This window comes from Osmerus mordax, chromosome 10 (assembly GCF_038355195.1).
Source record: "Osmerus mordax isolate fOsmMor3 chromosome 10, fOsmMor3.pri, whole genome shotgun sequence".
Lineage (NCBI taxonomy): Eukaryota > Metazoa > Chordata > Actinopteri > Osmeriformes > Osmeridae > Osmerus > Osmerus mordax.
Window position 1 is genome coordinate 12446414 of NC_090059.1, and position 18688 is coordinate 12465101.

At 44.4% G+C, this 18688-nt stretch overlaps 3 protein-coding genes across 3 annotated transcripts in view; all 3 read right to left on the reverse strand.

Moving 5' to 3' along the window:
- Positions 1–2916: 2916 nt before the first annotated feature.
- slc16a9b (solute carrier family 16 member 9b) lies at positions 2917–8113 on the reverse strand. The gene is made up of 7 exons (XM_067244243.1): positions 7945–8113; positions 7089–7333; positions 6635–6778; positions 6216–6311; positions 5663–6038; positions 5047–5522; positions 2917–4832 (listed from the first exon to the last, which is right to left on the reverse strand). The coding sequence occupies exons 2-7, from the start codon at positions 7303–7305 to the stop codon at positions 4594–4596; spliced, it is 1548 nt and encodes a 515-aa protein (XP_067100344.1). The 5' UTR covers positions 7306–7333; positions 7945–8113; the 3' UTR covers positions 2917–4593.
- Positions 8114–8358: 245 nt separating this feature from the next.
- Positions 8359–15294, reverse strand: ccdc6b (coiled-coil domain containing 6b). Its single transcript, XM_067244244.1, has 9 exons — positions 15040–15294; positions 14393–14542; positions 14179–14307; positions 13782–13885; positions 13285–13445; positions 12793–12949; positions 12444–12544; positions 11234–11358; positions 8359–10495 (listed from the first exon to the last, which is right to left on the reverse strand). Exons 1-9 carry the CDS (start codon positions 15292–15294, stop codon positions 10313–10315), a joined length of 1365 nt encoding a protein of 454 aa, XP_067100345.1. The 3' UTR covers positions 8359–10312.
- Positions 15295–15763: 469 nt separating this feature from the next.
- ank3b (ankyrin 3b) overlaps positions 15764–18688 on the reverse strand; it is an 82672-nt gene continuing 79747 nt past the window's right edge. Inside the window, exons 45-48 of the mRNA XM_067244242.1 lie at positions 18481–18564; positions 18117–18359; positions 17568–17637; positions 15764–17187 (exon numbers count right to left, since the gene is read on the reverse strand). Of these exons, the coding sequence (XP_067100343.1) occupies positions 17587–17637; positions 18117–18359; positions 18481–18564 (378 nt within the window). The 3' untranslated portion in view covers positions 15764–17187; positions 17568–17586. The remainder of the gene's footprint in view (positions 17188–17567; positions 17638–18116; positions 18360–18480; positions 18565–18688) is intronic.

Here is an 18688-nt window from a genome sequence, read left to right on the forward strand (position 1 = left end):
TCGCTGCTGTGCGCTCGTGTCTGATGCTGCTGATGTTGCACAAGCTCCTTTATTTCTCCCCCCTCTCTCCCTCCCTCCCTTATTCCCTCGCTCTCGGGCATGAATAATCCATGCGACTGGTTGTGGTGGAGGAGAAAAGGGGGAGGGGGAGGAGAGGCAGCGGAGGAGGGAGCGAGGGTGGGGGGGGGGTTGCTGGCGTCACATTTTTCACATCCTCCGTACGGCTCCTCTGATAGGTGGACAGGTGGGTGTGAGGAGGGAGCCGGGGAGGTGGAGAGTGGGAGAGCGGGAGAGAACCAGGGAGGGGGAGGGGGAGGGAGGTGGAGGGGAGGGAGGGAGGTGGAGGGGGTGATGGTTGCGTGGGAAAGAGGGAGGGGTACATGATGGGAAGGGTGATTCTCTTAAGGGGCTTCTGCTTTATGGTTGGGGGAGCTTTTCCCGCATCGGAGTGGGTGTGTTCTTTTCAACCACATCACGTCACGATGCAGTGGGTCCCCGCCCATCAAGTCCATTCATAAAACGAGCTGCTGCCAGGTGGAGAGGGAAGAGGGGAGGGGGAGGGTCGTGTTTCTGTATGACCTCCCTGAGTGGTGGCGCCACACAGTCGTGACTCACTCATGCAGTGTCCTGTCCTGCCTCCTGACCTGTTCTCTGTCATCCTTTAAAAGCGCTTTGATGTACTCCACCAACCAGCAACTAAAAGCACTGGTGGTGTTCTTCTCGATTTTGCACACTAGTCCATTCTGCCTCTATTTCTATGGAGGAGAAATGAGAGCATACTTGAATGCTCATTGGCATGTTCAGTGTGTGCATCTGCGTGTTCTTGTGTGTGAGTGAGGGTATTACCAAATGTGCGGAGAGACAAGGATGGAGGGATGGAGGGAGGGGTGATGAGAAGGTTTCTTTTACTGGGTGAGTCATCTCCCTCCCTCCCACCCTCCCTCTCTCCCTCCAGTCTATATCGCTTCCTCTTCTATACCTCCTCTCCCTCTCCTCCCCTTCGATCCCTCCGGTGGTAGTGGGATTGTGTTCATCTGCACAGGTCATTGCAGGCTGCAGCAATATCCAGTATGAAGTACACATGCACACACAGGCTCACGTTATTTTATATGATTTGATAAGCAAGAACATTTTATTAACTATACAACAGAGATGTGGTTACAGTAGGTTGCCAGTGGACCTGTAATTGTAATGTGAGTTTCTAAACTCCCATTGAGTTTCTACACAATACCCAATGGATGCGTTGAGCCTTCTCAATTTGAAACTTTCCCTCTAAGTCTCATTCCCTGAGATACACTGCAGCATAATGAATAGGCTCTAAGCTTTACAGTGATCACATTATAGCTCTTAACAAAGAACTCCTACTGGATACTTGACTGACCCACTTCTGTCTCTCTGGCACGCACAAACACACACACACTCAGTCAAGATTCAGTAGAAGTCTACAGGTCAATAACTATGTAAGATCAGTAAGCTTGTGGATGAGTGGTTCAACAATGGAAGGTGGGGGGGGGGGAGTGTTGTGAGCTGAGAGTAATACACATACAGATTTAGAAGGCAAAAGATTACTATTAACAAATTGAAAATAGGATGGAGATCCTACTCATTTTGAAAAATAATTGTGATGGAACAAATATCAATGATTACATTTTCAGTTTACTGGAGAGCTGCTCATTTGGAAACCATTTATTGGAGGATTTTCTCAGATAAAATATTTTTACTCTATGGGTGACCAGATCTTTAAAAGTGAGGGAACCACTGATGAAAAAGTTAGACCGCCTGGAAGTGTTCAGTCGTCTCGATGCTTGGACCGCTGCTCAATGCTGCATGCAGCTTTAATTCTTGAAATTATTTTCATTATTTTTCCCTGCAAGGATTCTTTCCATACTTCTAGCCAAGTTCTATTTTTACAGGGATCAAACAGAAATATCTAAACACACACCTGCCAGAAGAGGAAACCGGCCCCTGTCTCATGGCCGTTACTATGGAGACCAAGACAACCATTGATTTCCGTTAGACTGGTGAGTGAGACAAGCACGGAAGAGTAAGAGGCAAAGTCCTCTCCCTCTCCCTCTTCACCTCTATCTCTTCCTCACTCTCTCTTTTTCACCTCCTCATTTCTCCTTTCCACCTACACATGCATGTCCATCCATGCAGTGTTCAAGATGATTTCATACCAGCAAAAATGCTGTAAGCATGGAAAACTTACTTTTAATACAAATAAGACTTTTAATGCAAAGAATGAATCTAGTCACATATATACTGCACACTAGAACTTTGTCATGTACAGTGTAATGTACAGTGTCTACACTGTTGTCATGTACAGTGTAATGTACAGTGTCTACACTGTTGTCATGTAAAACATAACAACACTGCCCCCTTGTGTACAGACCTAAGCTAGGCTCTGTCCCCTTAACACCACAGGCTATAGTGGTTATATAGTGGTCGCATTAGATGTAGGCATTATTGACAGAACAACTTCACTTCCTATTCATAAACACCCTTAAACCAGGGCAGACACAGCATTTAGTGTAATAAAAGTACCATACAATGTGAATGGAAGGGTGTGTAACTCAGCAGGGTGAATGGCTGGGTGGGGTACAGTGTGGGATGAGTAGGTCTAGTGTTGAATACCAGAGGCTCTTGGGTAAAAACAAGCCTACTGCCTGCCTCTCCCCCAACCCCTCAGCAATGAAAGAGCCTTTTGTAAACAACCACATATACTAAGGGAGGGTTGGAATATGTTTATGTGAGAGGAGGGACACATGCATGCAATAAAAATACCAACCAAATCCCAATTCCTGACTCTCTATTTTGCAGGTCAACATATATTTTGACTGAACTGACGTCAAAACTTTGATAATTAATACCAGCAATAGACAATATGTGACTTCTCAGTGTCAAAATGTACTTTATTTAAAAAATGACATACAAACAGATACAAACATTAAAAAAGACAGTATATAAATAACAAATGGCAAAAAGGTGTTTTCTCAACCGAAATATTGGGTCACAAAAGGCAACAAGGATATCTGTGGTATAATGGTGGGTGACATTGCAAACCATTATCATAAAAAAAACTACTCATTTTTCAAGTTACATATTGTTGACAGGGTTGTAGGGATCATGTCAGGAAAAATAAGAATCATAATCAATGTGCTTGTTTCTGAACAGTCCCCTACGTCAAACTGCTCATCTGATGCAGCGAACCATTTCAGTCACATATTTAATATTTAATATTAATAAACAACAGGCTACTGCCTGAGCCATATTTATTGCTTTACAGTTCAAAATATAGTCAGCCTGATCCGATTGAGCATATTAGCGTCTCACAAAAATAAATACATTTCTTGAGAATTCTTCAAATCCTTCGAGTGAGCACATTTTACCTTAAGGGAGGGAAATGATATCCCACAATAGGAGAGTTAGCAGTGGTAGATTTAGAATCAAGCACTTTGGTATGAGTGTGTGGTCAGACAAATAAATTACAGCGGCCCTAACTAGGTAGTCAGAAGGACTCCATGTTCCTCTAGGATAAAGTGCACACCCATCTTGTTCTCATACCTCACATCAAATGCATCTACCCTGAGTCAAATAAACCCAGATAATCCAGACAACACAGTATTTGAGGTGCATTGGATTTAGTCTTCAGTCTGTACTTTTGGGACCGTTCCACTGGTTTCCATGCACTGGTTGAACTAAATAAAGTGAAAGTATTTGAACCAGGTCTAGACCTCAATGGTCACCAAATAGAACATGCAGTAAAGGGCAGAACTTCATCCACAAAACAAATAAAGAATCATATACAATACACAGACAGTGAAAACAGATCTGAGTTAGATAGATACTGCAGATATATGACAGGCAGTAAAACTGACTGATGATAGTCAGTCAAAAACACATTTACATATTTTCCGATAAAAATACAAAAGGTTGAGAGTATTCAAGCCTCTGCATACTGAAAACAACCTGGCCGACCCTTAGCTTATCCAATAACAACAACAACAACAACAGGAAGAAGCCTTGAGCATGCTGCTTTCAGATCATGTCAGTTATTTCTTGGGGACTAAACCCCTAATGTGCACACACACACCTCATCATCAACGAGTCAAAAAAGGGAACTTTTCATTAGCGGCCATTTTTGAATGACAGTTTCACTCATACTGTAAACATGGCCTGGACTAACTGTGTGGCTCTCAATGATTGGTGGTGTTGTTTACAAGGCTTGGGCAACAAAAAAACAAGGTCAGTCCATAAAACTGTACAGTCTGCCAGTCAGACCAAACTGCATATCCTCCTGAACATCTCAACACGCTGTGACTGGCATGTTGTACACAGGAGCACGGAAAAAGTGTCTTCTTCAGCATTAAGTTGTTCAGAAAATAGTCTACTTATTACATTCAAGTTTTCACTTGAACGAGTACAAGAAGTGAATCTCAATTCATGAATTCCCCCCTAACCCACTGTGTAAAACAAAGGCTATCAACTCACATAACTCACTCCCTGTATCGACTGTGACAGAAACTGAAAAACCTCCAATTACAATTACACTGTATTTGAACCATTCAGCAACAATTAGACCATGTCAGCACTTTAGGCCACAGAGGCTACCATGTCACAGGTGCTGGGGTACTCTGGGTCTGGGTGAGGGGGTTCTGGGCGAAGGACCTCAGGAGGCTGGAGAAGGTCTGGTTGTGGCTGGGGGGGTTGGGGTTTGGGGTGATCCAGACAGGGCAGGGCAGACAGGAACAGACAGAGCCCCCCCAAGAGCACTCCTCCCCCACTGAGGTAGAAAGCCAGGTCATAGGACTGGGTCCAGTCATATAAGAAGCCTGAAACAAACACAAAGGAAACAAAACCTTAAATTAGTTTGTTCAGTTGAACCATCAACATGTTCAGTTGCTGTTCTTTGTCTATGTGCACTTGTTTTTAAAAGTACCCCAACTGCCATCTCCTACCTACCATCTAAGACCAAAAGAAAGCCCTCCACACCCCACACCACACCAGACAAACACACTCTACCTTCATACACACAGTCCTCCTCACCTACAACAGGGGATCCCAGCATGATGCCGAAGCCCCCAAACAGCATGAGGATGCCGTGGGCCTGGGTAAAGCGCTCGATCCCCACCACCTCCGTAGTCACGTAGGGCGTCAGGGACCAGTTCCCAGAGAAGAAGCCCAGCGCGGCCGACAGCACCTGCAGCCCCACGTAGGACCGTGTCACCGGGATGAGGAGCAGGGCACCGGCGCTGCCTGTCAGGGTGAACGCGTACAGCAGCACGCTGTTGACGAAGGGCAGGTCAGCCATGGCGCCCAGGGCCAGCTTGCCCACGCCTGCGCAGATGGCGGTGATAGAGACGAGGGGGATGACGCTGACCGTCTCCACCAGGCCACGGGTCTGAGCCACGTCCTCCATGAAGAGGAGGGGGGGGTAGGCCCCCAGCGAGTAGAGGAAGAGGGAGACGCAGAGCGCCATGAAGACACGGTCCTGGAGCAGCTCTGATGTGGAACATATGTATCTAGAGGAGGACAAGGTCGGTATGAATACAAAAACAGCAACAACATGAAAGAGAGAAAAATAATGGATCCATGGGTTGGATAATAGTCATCGAATACAACACATCAGTACAACACAGTGCCACACATGTAACTCTGTTACCTGCAGTAGTCCTTTTGCTTAGTCTTAATTAGCTTCACCAGGGCGGAACAACTTAGCAGGCTCTTCTCATAGGCCAGAGGGTCTTTGGTTTCTATGGTGATTAGCATGTGACAGGCCTGTGGCTGCTTCTCATTGGCAGGTTTGATAGGTTCCTCTGCCAGCAGAGCCTTATCATACAGGTGCCCCTCTGCCTGCTCCAGAGCTGCTGCCCGCTGGCGGAGGTAGTAGGCAGGCAGTACCAGGGGCCTCATGGGGCCAGCGCAGGCAATGATGTTGAGGGCCAGGGCACCGATAATGAGCAGACATCCTTCAAGGCCAAACAGCTCGATGAGTTCGTTCTGAGCCGTGGCATAGAGGAAGCCCCCTACGCTAGTGCCTGGAGAAAAGGATGAGGAAGAAAGAGAGGAGAAAAGAAAAAAAAGAAACACAAAGATTGTTCATCTTCTTCTTTATTTTTCCTACTGTCATTATTTATTGACTTAACTTATCTGATGTTAGGAAGCTTTTTGCATTATGAATACTGACAGTGGCCTGGTACAGGCAGTCTAGTTACCTGTGGTGACAATTCCTAGAGCCAGGCCTCTCTTCTTGTCAAAATACTGGCAGGTGATAGTCAGGGTAGCGGCATAGACCAGTCCACAGCCCAGACCTGTTAGACACAACCCACACACATACAACTAAATACAGTTGAATACCACACACTACCACACTCCTCATAACAATCTACTGTTATTACAAAGAATTCACACATAACAGACTGATTATCATCTTAATAATCCTTGTTCTTGCTGTTTAGTTATTGTCTTTTTCCCTTCATCAGATGTATACAGAGGTCTTTATGACGTTTTTTCCGGTCGTATTTATTGTCCGATCAGAGTTTTCTAGAAATAGTATGTGAGTTTTATGTGTGGTGTCTCAACTTAAGAATGATACTGATTGAACGGATGACTTGTGGGTTTTGAGGGGACCTACCGACGACAAGGCCATAGGAGAAGATGAGGAAGGGGATGTTGGGCGCGAAGGCACTGAGCATCAGACCCCCAGAGACCATAACTCCACTGAAGATGGTGACAGGCCGTGCTCCGAAATTGACCACACACGCACTGCAGATAGGACCTGGAAAAGAGGAGGAGTAAGAGAGAGTGAGAAAAGGAACAGAACATGTATCCAAGCCCTGCTCACTGAAGCTATGGAGAAACAGTTAGGAATACCAGGTACTAACTAGTCTATGGATGTCTCGAATTATGTGTCCTGTCTAAATGTGACCACATCTATTTCTAGAGGCACTCAATATCTGACTGAACTGATTGTTAATTTCTGGATATAAAGTAATTATCCTTGCGTACACAATTCAATGTACACAAACAACTTGTCACTTCTACACAGACACAAACTAACTTGCACAACCTCGGGACTGGCTACTTACTTGCTATGAGTCCCACTCCAGAGACTAGAGAGCCCACCCAGGCTGTCATAGCCTTGCTCTCCTGGAAGGCACTAAGCCATTCTGGGTAGATCACACCCACAGACTGTGGTGAGCCGTAGGCCAGGAGTTGAGCCAGGAAGCAGGCCACCACAATGGCCCAGCCCCAGCCCCCATCCAGGGGCTTTCTAATGTTGTTACTGCCCTGACGAGAACTCATGCTGACAGACTCACTGGAGACAGCAGTCCTGGAGGAAGGCCAGAGAAACAGAAATTAGACAACACATATTAGCTCAAACTATGACAAAGAGAAACCCCAACCAGTGTATAAATAAAAATAATATATAAAACGTTGTAGAACTAAAAAAAATATTAGATTATTAGCTCCACGACTGTAACCCTGTCTAGAGCCTGGAAAAGGCATTTGATAATTAACTTCACATATCGAGCTGTTTTTAACACCAACGCTACTGACGTGTGTAGGCTACTGTAACCGGGCAGCTCGGAGCCAAGCTCACGCGCTTTGATCTACCGGGTGATGCCGAGAGCGTTCATCTCTTTTAGGAACTTCTGTTACATAGTAGAAATATATTCAGAAATCCAAAACTTTCGTTGCTGTAAGAAAACTACTCTGAATTCAGGAGAAGCCTATCCTGTGTATCCTTTGTTCAGACAAAACAGTTCTGAAAAAATAAATAAAACGCAGCTGAGACATTAAATGTTGAGCTACTATTATCTGATTTGTTATTACATGTTATAAGTATATCAACAATGCAGGTAATGTAGACACTAGATCACACATTTACACAATTGGTATTATTTCATCAAAGTAGCCTATTGCAAGGATGATGAAACTTACCTTTATTTAATTGGCACCTGCAGTTGTAGAGTAGCCGTAAACTCAGCAGTATGCTGTGGAGATGGACAGCGCTACGCCGCAAAATACAAATATCATAGCCCAACCATAATTTCTGTTATAAACCTACTGTAGCTTCTTCTATAATCCTGAAGTGGTATATGTTGATGTGGCATCCTCTGTTGCTGAATGAGACCCGTACAATATGGTTGAGCTTTTGTTGCCAAGCGCTGAAACCGGTTTGAAGCTGTTCTCTCTGGTCCTACAGAATTGCTGTACTTCAACTTCCTCTTACAGTGAGATGTCACTGCAGCTGTTTAAAACATCAAAAATGCCCAGAGATGATAATGTACCTCCATCCTTCTCAAATAGGTCGTCTATAGCAAAACCGAAAACAAGCATAGGGTAATTCTACAGTCTTTATTGTTTAAATAGTTATAATCACGAAGCTTTTCAAGTGGTTACGGTAAAGAGACCTGGAGCCATCTCTAATTCCACATCTTATGGCATGCATTTCGAGTAAACATTAAATAGGGTACATTACAAAATAAAATAGTGCTTTGCTGTATTGTGCACATATCGACTATGTAATTAAATATTTTATTATGAAGCCCATCAAAGTGTCTGCACAGCACCAGTCTGAACCGGTTCTCCGCAATAACAACACTGCCAAACCGTCACACGTGCTCGGCAAAGCATTAGTCAAATGTGGGTTGAAAACTGCTGAAAATAATGGTCCTCATTGTATTTATTTAATATTATTTAATCATTCCTAAGATGATAAAATATGGGTCAAATTCTTATTTTTTATGTTCACACAGCCTACTGTTTTGGGGTAAAAAAAAAACACGCACGTGCAAAAGCAACAGGAAAACGACATCATTTTTTTAAGAAACGGCCTGGAGGAGTAGGGTGGTTAAGAGCGCCACACGCACAGTGTTTTGTTGAAAAACGTTAAGCATATGATCACATATTAAGGCTTTTTTTTATTTAATGTGGGGAGAAGCTAGATAATGCCAATAAAAAGCAATAGCCTACCACAGTGAGTTAAGGCTCTGAGGTGATTATAATGAGTATAAGAAGAAAACATCAACATTATTAGGCCTACATTCATATGTCAACAACAGTCTTACATGAAAGCATTTACTAAAGCCAGAACGATACACAAATAACCTACTAATCAAACAAAAACAAATTATTCTCACATCAAATTAAATATTCGCAAAAATAAAACAATGCGAAGGAGTTGATCATCTTTTTAAGAAAGCCAGATCTGACATTGAATCAAGCCAAGCTGAGCACAAAAAGCTGAGCAGTAGGTTCTAGCGCCAACACCCACTGCATCTAATGAGTAATATGGACAGAACGGTTTCAGGTTGGTACTAGTGGGATAAAATTAAGCCAACTCTGAGGAAACTAGGAAGTATGTTAAGAGACATGAACAACCCCTCAGACGCAACCGGAAACAGGGCAGTATGGTACCTTGTCTGGTGTTAAGTCAGCTGTTAACGAGAAGTGGACTGTGCGTAGCAGATGCTACAGTATTGTCCATGCAGATCGACCGTCTTATATTGACAGTGCAATTACACTAGGTCGGCGGAAAATCATGCCTGCTTTTTAACATTTTAACGTGTCAAAGGACACCACTAACAACTTTGTGTGCATCCTGTTGGCATGTCCTAGTTACTAGCTCCACGTACAAACTCATGGCCTTGCAAAATGGCAGGCCAGTGTTCCTTATCATTACATTTAAGTCTTTAAATGAACGTTTTACGGAATTTATTTGTTTAAAGCTGGCAAAAACCTAATGACACGTCACTTTATAATATTCTGTCATTTGGTATTACTTGCTAAAACTGTTATTTATAGCAATAGCGTCACCCTTCTGTTAGATATTGTCAACATCTCAAAACGCAACAGTGTGAATTTAATGTGTGGATGCATCTGCAATGCGATTATCTTTAGAAGAATTGTCAGACCCTTGTTCAAAATACACTACCTTAATAAACACTTAATCCTATATGAACTACGGTGTTTAAGACCACTTTTGGAGTGAGACACAGACTCCACAAGCATGTTGACAGTAATGTCAAAAACACACAAAACACAAACCCTTAAGAATACACTACCCAGCAGCATATCAACATTTCAACAGCAAACACACTGCACGCCTATTACGCTAAAGAAATGACTGTAAAACTGAAAATGAAATTAGGATGAGGGTCCGTAATGGCATAAGCAGAGATGACGTCAGTGCAGGTGAGAGTGTTGTCCTCACAGAACACTCAGCAGAATCACCAAAACCATCCCAGAAACCACAGCTTCTGTGACACTGGTCTTAGTCCGCTGCTTCTACATCAGAGCTCGTGCATTATGACTGGTGCTGGTGCAAAGCATGCTGGGATGTAGATGCCTGTGAGGATGTGGACTGGCCAGGTGAGTGATGAGCTGGTGGAGGGTGCGGGGCAGGTATGCCTGGCTGGGTGTTGGGGGAGGGAGGGGGCGTGGGTCTCTTGAACTTGTCTGGACTGTTGCTCCTTCGTGGGGAGGGTCTCTGAAAGCAGAAGAGAGGTCAAGGGTCTGAGGATAAGTCAGGCCATCATTTCCTTGCTCTGATTGGCTGCAGCTATCCAATTGCGTCCACAGGCATTTTGGTCTGCGCCTGTAGATAACGCCAATTGGAAACCCAAAATAGAACTGAGAGGTTCCAGACTAATACACAATTGGTCTGGCAATACCTGTGAAACCCAGTATTTTGAATTTACCATGACACATTATGTTCAACAATAGCAGTTGCAACAGAAGATGGCTTTGCAGGTACAATAGTTCATGGAAGTGCCTTCCCCTCTGGGTTAAAATGCCCTGCCCCAAAGTCCCTATTGTATGCTGTCAACTGAGTCTACGCTGAGTCTGTGTGGTATTAAAGCCCTAAATATAGTCTGGTCCACGTGGACTAGGACACCCTGTCCTAGTCATTTCCTGTACACGTACAATAGCTCTTCATGAAGAGACTTGAGTAGCAAAATGGAAGTGAAGACAGGAAGGAAGTAGGCCTTGTGTACAACCATACTTTCTTTCCCCGGTTGTCTGTGGAGGGTTTACTGTATGTGGCCTGATTGGTATGGCTTTAAAATAGACCGTGCACACACAGAAATGAGTTGTTATAAGTTTCTAGACCCAATTAGAGCCTCTTACTGACCAGAATGTTTCCAGGTTATTTTAAATGTAAACGTCATAATTTACCACAGAGCAAAGAGTACGCCCACAGGCACACACACACACACACACTTACTGGGACGGAATGTGTTCCCCCCACATGGCCGTGCAGAGCAGGTGTGTTGTAAAAGGAGGACATGGCAGCTCTGGTCAGGGTGCTAGGAGGGGTGAAGCCCACAGTGTGACTGGGGTATGGCAGACCTGCTTCAGACACAGACAGGCCATCAAAGACAGAACTTGACACTACTTTGCATTTTCACAGTTTGAGAGTTTGATGACAATTCGGGAAACATCTAAAAGTAAGAATGCTTGGATTGGCAGGCAGACAGTATTTTCATTGTTTTCCTGAAACTGCCCAGGCAGAGTAAGGTCCTCCACCCAGGCTAAGCCAGGTCCCATGGCCATTAGCTATGATCAAACAGACTCTCCAGGCCTAGGCCTAGCACACAGTCCAAACAACACTTCCCTTCCTCAGTCTCTTATGTAACTGACAACGCCTATACCTGAATTACACACACTCATATGCACACACATCCCTTCCATGTCAGAGACACAGAAAGTGCTCCATTGTTAATGATCAACCAAACCCAGGGAAGGTGAAGTGTGTTGAAGGTGAACCAGAGATAAGATAGACTTCCCAGACTATCAGGTATCCCAGGGTACACTGGGACAAAAGGCTGAGCTGGCACCCAGAGACTTGGTTAGACATAGAGAGTTGGAGTAGCTATTGTTTCTTTCCTCATTATCTCTACTGTAACCTCTCCATCCTTCCTTAAGTTCTGCCATCTCCTCTCTCAGGGTCTGAATAAGGACACAGTTCCACAGTTGTTCTCCTATCTTGTCAAACCCCACAGGCTCACATCAGTGGGAAGCTTCCTCCCATCGTCCATCATATTGTTTAAACCTGTACTCTGGGATGAAGGGCAACACATAGCTCTCCAGAAGGGAAAGATAACACCTTCAACCTGAAACAGGCTGAACAGGAAGAGCAAAAAGGTCAGTCAGACACATACATACACGCACACACGCACACCACACATGGCTTTGCTCAAGCTCAGTCAAAAGGAAGTACTGTCCCACACTGTAAATAATTTGAGTTAACACAAATGCAGTGCTGTCCCTCAAGAAAGAACAATAATTGTCCCATTTGAAATAATAACTGGTATTTGAAGTTAAAGAATGACCAATGTGTGTGCAGCATGTAGGCAGGGTGGCAATGGCCTGTCGGAGCAGGCCTTTTAATGTTCAAGACCGTGTGTGTGCATGTGTGTGGAGCATGTGGATACCTGGGGAGATGGGTCTGCTGGTGCTGGGGGAGGGGGGGTAAGGGATGGGACTGGACACAGTCCGGGGGCGAAGGCCCTGAGCGGACATCTCATTGAAGTACCTGCAACAGCAACAACAGAGAATGGACATTCCTGTTTTAACACTGAAGATGGGGGGGGTCAAAGTGCTGTATTAGGACAAATGACCAGTCTCACCCTGCCATAGACTAAACAGCTAGCTCTTTCCTTTCACCTCGATTCTTTCCTTCATTCATTCCTCAATAACTTCCTCTCAGTCTTCCATGTCCAGACTGGTCTATCCATCTCTCTACCTTCCCCTCTCTCCTCAGCTCCTTCTCTCGATCCGCACCTCTCATCATCCATCTCCAGGCTGGATTCACTCTCAGACAATTGTCTGCAGAGGGCTTCCCGTCTCTCCATCTCTCTCTGCAGCTTCCTCTGAAGACGAACATTCTCCTCTCGCATGTGACGCTCCTCCTCAATGTACTGGGCCCGCTTCTCTGTGTCTGGGGTAGCAGGGGGGGAAAACACACGTTTTGTTACAAGCCTAGAGGCTTGTTGTGTATGTTGAGGTAACATTGGTTCAGAATGTCATCAGTTGCCAGCTAGACAAATGGGGCGTTTCCTGAAAGAACTGTCAGCCACCCCCATCTAGTGGCCAACAAGAGTATGACAGGAACATGGGGACAATGATAAAACAATAATCCCCCCAAAACTCCAGTGAAACAGGAACAGGCTTTCAAGGAACATAGTTTGGGTTCTATAGAAGATATTTTGGATTCTACGACCATTGGTAATGTTCTATAGAACATGGGCTGGGTTCGAGGATTTACAAACTGACGTTGCAGTGCAGCGCTGCGAAGGTTCTTCTTCAGCCGTTCCACCTCGTTCTTCAGGAACCGAATGTGGCGCATCATGTTCTCTGGAGAGTCAATGTCCATGGCGATACCCTTTGGAGATGGTGGAGCGGACAGGGGTTGGTCAAGTTTCTCCTGGAGAATTCTGGGAAAACAAGATGATAGGTAAGGGGTTACTTACAGACACCTAATAGTTAACAGTATTTGCTTTAACCATGCTTGAAAATATAGCAAATAACACCATACCAAGTAGACCTTAAACACACCCCTGTAAACTGACCAAAACACAACAGGATGAGAACTCGAATAAAACCACAGCAAACGTCTCCTGTGGTAAGTAACCACAGGTGGGGTGTAGTGTTACGGTTCATTGCCCTACTTTACCGAACGAACTGCGGAAACTGAGTGACCTTGCGGGCTCAGACTGGTTCCATTGTACAGTACACCACCAGTGTACTGTTGCACAAGCATCTCCTCTGACCTCTTCTCTGCCTCCAGCTTGTCCATCTTCTTCCACAGGCGGTTGACCAGCGCCTCCTGCTCCTGTTCTAGAGTGTTCTCCAGGTCTATCTTCTCCCTCCGCAGCTGCAGACAAACAGAAGCAGAGACACATGAAGAAAAACATACAGGAGGACAGATATACAATCTGAAAGAGACTGGCGATAGACAGTCAAGGAAAAAGGCAGTGCTCACCATTTCATACTATTTCTTACCCTCTGATCCAAATCAAAACACAATCACAGATGCATATTTGATACCAACTTGGTCATTACTATCTGTTGCTAAGCAATCAGTCAACAAGAAGCTTAAGGGAGAGCCAGTAGTAGGATACGTTCTGAGGGTACCTGTTGAACTATGAGCTGTATGTGATGTTGTACCTGTTCCAGGGTGAGCTGTTTGGAGATGGTGTCGTTCTCCATCTTCTTGATCTTCTTCATCAGCTTGTTGACTTGGAACTCCTGCTCCTGTTCCAGCTGCTGCTCCAGCTCAACCTTCTCATGCTGCAACTGATTTGGAGGGATAGGATGGGGTCAGGTGGACACACATACACACATACAGACAACTAAGACCATCCATGAAGTCTGAAATTACCTGCACAAGTTTCCTGGATAGTTCATTAGTGAGGAACTCCTCTTCCTTCTCATAATTGACAGCGAGTGTCTCTTTCTCCTTCTGAAGAGCTTGGATTTTCTTAAACAAGGTGTTACTGATGAACTCTTCCTCTTGCTCTGCTCGTGCTTGCTGCCAACACAAACAGAAGCAATGTTTTACTAAATAACATAATATGTAGGTAGGTGATGCCCTATCACTGGACAGCTTGGTCAGAATAGTGTAGCCATAGTATTGTAACCTGTAGGATATTCGGTAAAGGATAGGGTCCCCAAACCTGAAATAACCCCTTAGCACAGTTCATTGAGCACGAAACATACTGTTTTACGCATTGCATCAGTAGATAGAGACCCAGATTGCTAGCTAGTTTTGATGCTGATGTTGCAACAAAGGCTGGCTTAAGCGCTCAGCCAGGGGAATTCCAATTCTACGGAAGCTGTTAAGGTCTGTTGACAGTGTTGTGCATGGCATCGCACACAAGTAGATTATCGCTAGCAATGTTTTACATAGGCATGTCTTTGTCCGAGCACTATCCATACGTTACAGATATGGGGTTTTAGTTGTTAAACTAAAGTGTACAGCCCATCACAAACAGACACCACACTGAAGAGCTGGCTAACGATACTCACAATAGTGACGCTTGCTTCTCGCAGGTCCCTGTTCTCCTCCTGTAGGGCTCTGCATTTAAGCCTGAATGTTTCAAGCTCGATTTTCAGCACTTTGTTTTCTTGTTGAAGAGAGGCAAGTCGGTTTGTTAGTTCCTCTAAACGAAAGGAAGAGATGACAATGCTTGGTTTGGTAGAGGACGAAGAGGATGTACATCGAGGGACAGATGAACTGCTGCTCGCCCCATCAGTATCACTCTCGCTTGCGCTGTCCGCCATGATTACCTGTGGGGATGCCAGGTTTAGAAATACTCCCCTATTGAGATGCTTTCAAACTTGAGGTTAGGTTGTTTTTGTATGGGCCGATCGTACTTAGTCGATCTTAATTATTTTAATAAAGGATCAGATACGTACGCGGAGTCTATTACTAACAAGCCCATGCAAGTTGCAGTTCAGAATGAGCCTAGTCATGATGTTTCTTTCAATTCTGGCAACCTTGATTACAGCAACGTGATTCATGTTTCACTACGCAGACAGCTCGATAAGGACTTGCAAAGAGCGACACCTTGTGATACTATTGGGGAATGAATGCACTCTCCTGGAGACATTCCATTTGTGGCAATGACTTTACCTACTGAATACAAGTTTTTATAGACTGATCAGCACCAACCTAACTATATGGAAATTAAACAATAAATAAAATGAATGAAAATGTATTGACAGGAACGAAATGACACATGGCCACACCTTTTCAGTTTAAACACAATTTATTTTTCAGATTTAAATAACGAATCGGATCATCCAGTGTGGGCTATGTTGGTTTTTCATACAGTAATGATACCAGATCTATCATCAATAGATGTTTGTAGGTGGTCTTATATGAAAACAAATCAAAGCAAAGAAAATAATGTCACCAAACAAACAATCCCCCTCAAATAAAAAGGCCCCTTCAAACCACAGTAGCTTCACTCCCTAATATTACACTGCTAAGATGATTACAAAGAATTGGCAGTCTTCTGCCACTGGCAGAAAGACTTGTACATCTTATCGCCAATACACAGGATGACAGTGTATTAAAGTTCACAATGTGCCAGTCTACATATACATTCAGATAATTGCTCTCATGGGTCTCCAAGCCTGTAATAGCAGTGGCATTTAAACTGTACTGAAGGAGGTGAGTTCTTTATCATGAAGCTTTGCTATGGAGCGGGTCTCTTCTATCACTCCAATGGGGGGGGGTGTTCATGTGTTTGAATAAAAACAGTCATAGTGTAGTGACGTACTGGTCTAGCGCCATGAACGTACACAGACAGAGGAAGTACCAACAACCCTTTGCTAATTCATAATACAGTGTTTGCAAAATAGAAAAGAAAAAATGAAAAGATAACTAAAATTAGGTGAATCACATGCATCAAAATATCAGTACTCGGAAGATGACAGACTGAGTATTCACATCAGCTGATTTTCTACAGTCAGAGAATCTCAAGAGGATCAGACAGAAATGTCCTCCTTGTCGATTTAAATCGTGCTTCCATCACCTGTGCTTCCAAGAACATGTGAAGTCACACCCAAGCGTTTTTTATAAAGGTGGAGTGAGCCATTATTGGCATTTCATTCCCAAATGCACTTCTTTATCGCCAAGCCATCCTACCAGTGCATAAACATAATCTGTGAGCTACGTATTCATTTTTTTATTTGATTTGTACAGTGTCATTTATATACAACAGAATCACCCAATGTATCCATTAAAAAGCAAAGCCACGTTGTACAGCCCCGTAAGGTGGTTCTGGGGGCAGAGATGGGTAAGGCGGCAGACTAGGAGGTGCCTCAGAAGTGTCCCTCTGCACCTGTCAATCACATTTCCTTTTGTGCCATCTTTCATCGCATCTTTTCATGCTGCAGACTCTCCTCTCATTGGTCAATAATGAGGAAGTGGACACCACCGTTCTTCTGTAGGTCATATGTCGAAGGTCACAGGCTAGTCGCCCCCAAAGTTGTTGACAGAAGAAGTGTGTATGTCATGCTCATGCGAAATCAAATGAAGTCATCTTGCTGAAAACCATGCGTTAATGTGAAAGCAGCAGGCACACGTTCTGATTGGCTGATTTCTCCTTCTGAGGTTCCAGTCATTTTCCCACCGAGGATTATGCAAATTAGGAAACATTAACAAATCTGTAAATCAAAATGCACACCAAGAAACCACATTAGATTGACTTCACTTGATAGGTCTTTTACAGTTGTTGACGGATAAAGTAAATAACTAGACTTTGCCAGATAAATCTAGTAAACAAAACTGCTAGCCTCTCCGGACTATAGGTGATGAACAGGGTGAGCCTTAGGGGATTAGCAAAAACACAAAAGATCTGAATCTCTCCTGTGTTTTGTTTGAGAACTGTTTGGCTGTGTCTGCACTTTGCTTAAAAAAGACTTCGCCAAAGCACATTTTTACAAAAGCCTCTATAATACACCACTAAACAAGCAGGGTAAAAAGGTATTTGGCTCACAACATGGCTGATGTCCTCACACACAGGTCTACAGTACACAGTACATACCAGGTTGAGAACACCACTGTTACGATTGAGACTTTTTCTTCCCCTGTTTCCCCTTTGCTCCTTCTCCAGACTGCCGAGGGAGAGACAGACAGACAGAAAGAGGCTTTAGGTACAGGAAGGTCTGAATTTATACCCTCAGGCCAGACAAATCTCACACGCAGCAGAGACAAAATGGTCATTCTGGAAGATCATCTATGTTGGTTTCTATAAAGATGACATGCTAAAAGAGAGAAATTGTTAAAGAAGGGGGTTAATGGTCAGATGGAAACATGCCAATAGAGCCACAGCAGACTGAAGATTTGGCCTTTGTGACCAGATGAGTTTGGTCTGTCCTCATCCCACTGCACTCCACACACTACACAGACAACATCCAATATCCAAACTAGCATACAAAGTGTATATAGGACAGATTATGCATCTAAGTTTAGTTCACTTCTTATTGCTTCCAGGTATGTGAAACAGCAGGACTGGCCACATGATCTGTATTGTATGCTAGAGTGTATATTGGATCGTAGTCCATCATTCTGGTCTGGGGCCAGTTGTGCCAACCTCAGTTTTTCCCTTCTGGGCCTCAGTGGAACCCTTGGAGCTCTTTGACTCCTCCTCTTCCTGTTTCTCAGCCTTTTGGCCACCCCGGGAGCGTTTGCTCCTTTTCCTGCCCTTCCCTCCTCCTCCTCCTCCTCCTCCTCCTCCTCCTCCTCCTGTTCCTGCTCCTGTAGCTCCTGCTCTTTCCGCTGCTCCTTTCTCTTCCTCTGAGCCTGCACCCACACGGCGCACTACCTTCCTGATCACCTGTAGGAGGAGATGGGTGGAGGTGGGTGATGGGGTCAGCTGGGGGGGTATGAGGAGGTAGAGGAGATACAGATTACAGGGGATATGCAGGGAGGTGGGGATGGTTGATGGAGATGGTTACTTTTCTGGTGACGATGTTTCCGTCCTCGTCAGTGAATTGCTCCTCCGTCACGGACTCAACAGGAATGTTTCTGGCCTGCTCTCCCTGGGGTTGTGGGAGGGATTGGGGTGGATGGAGGGGTAAAGGTTTTAACAATGAATAATAATGATGAATGAAGAGTGAATTGTTCAAAGCAACAGCTTTGTTTGGTCACCACATGAAGCACTTG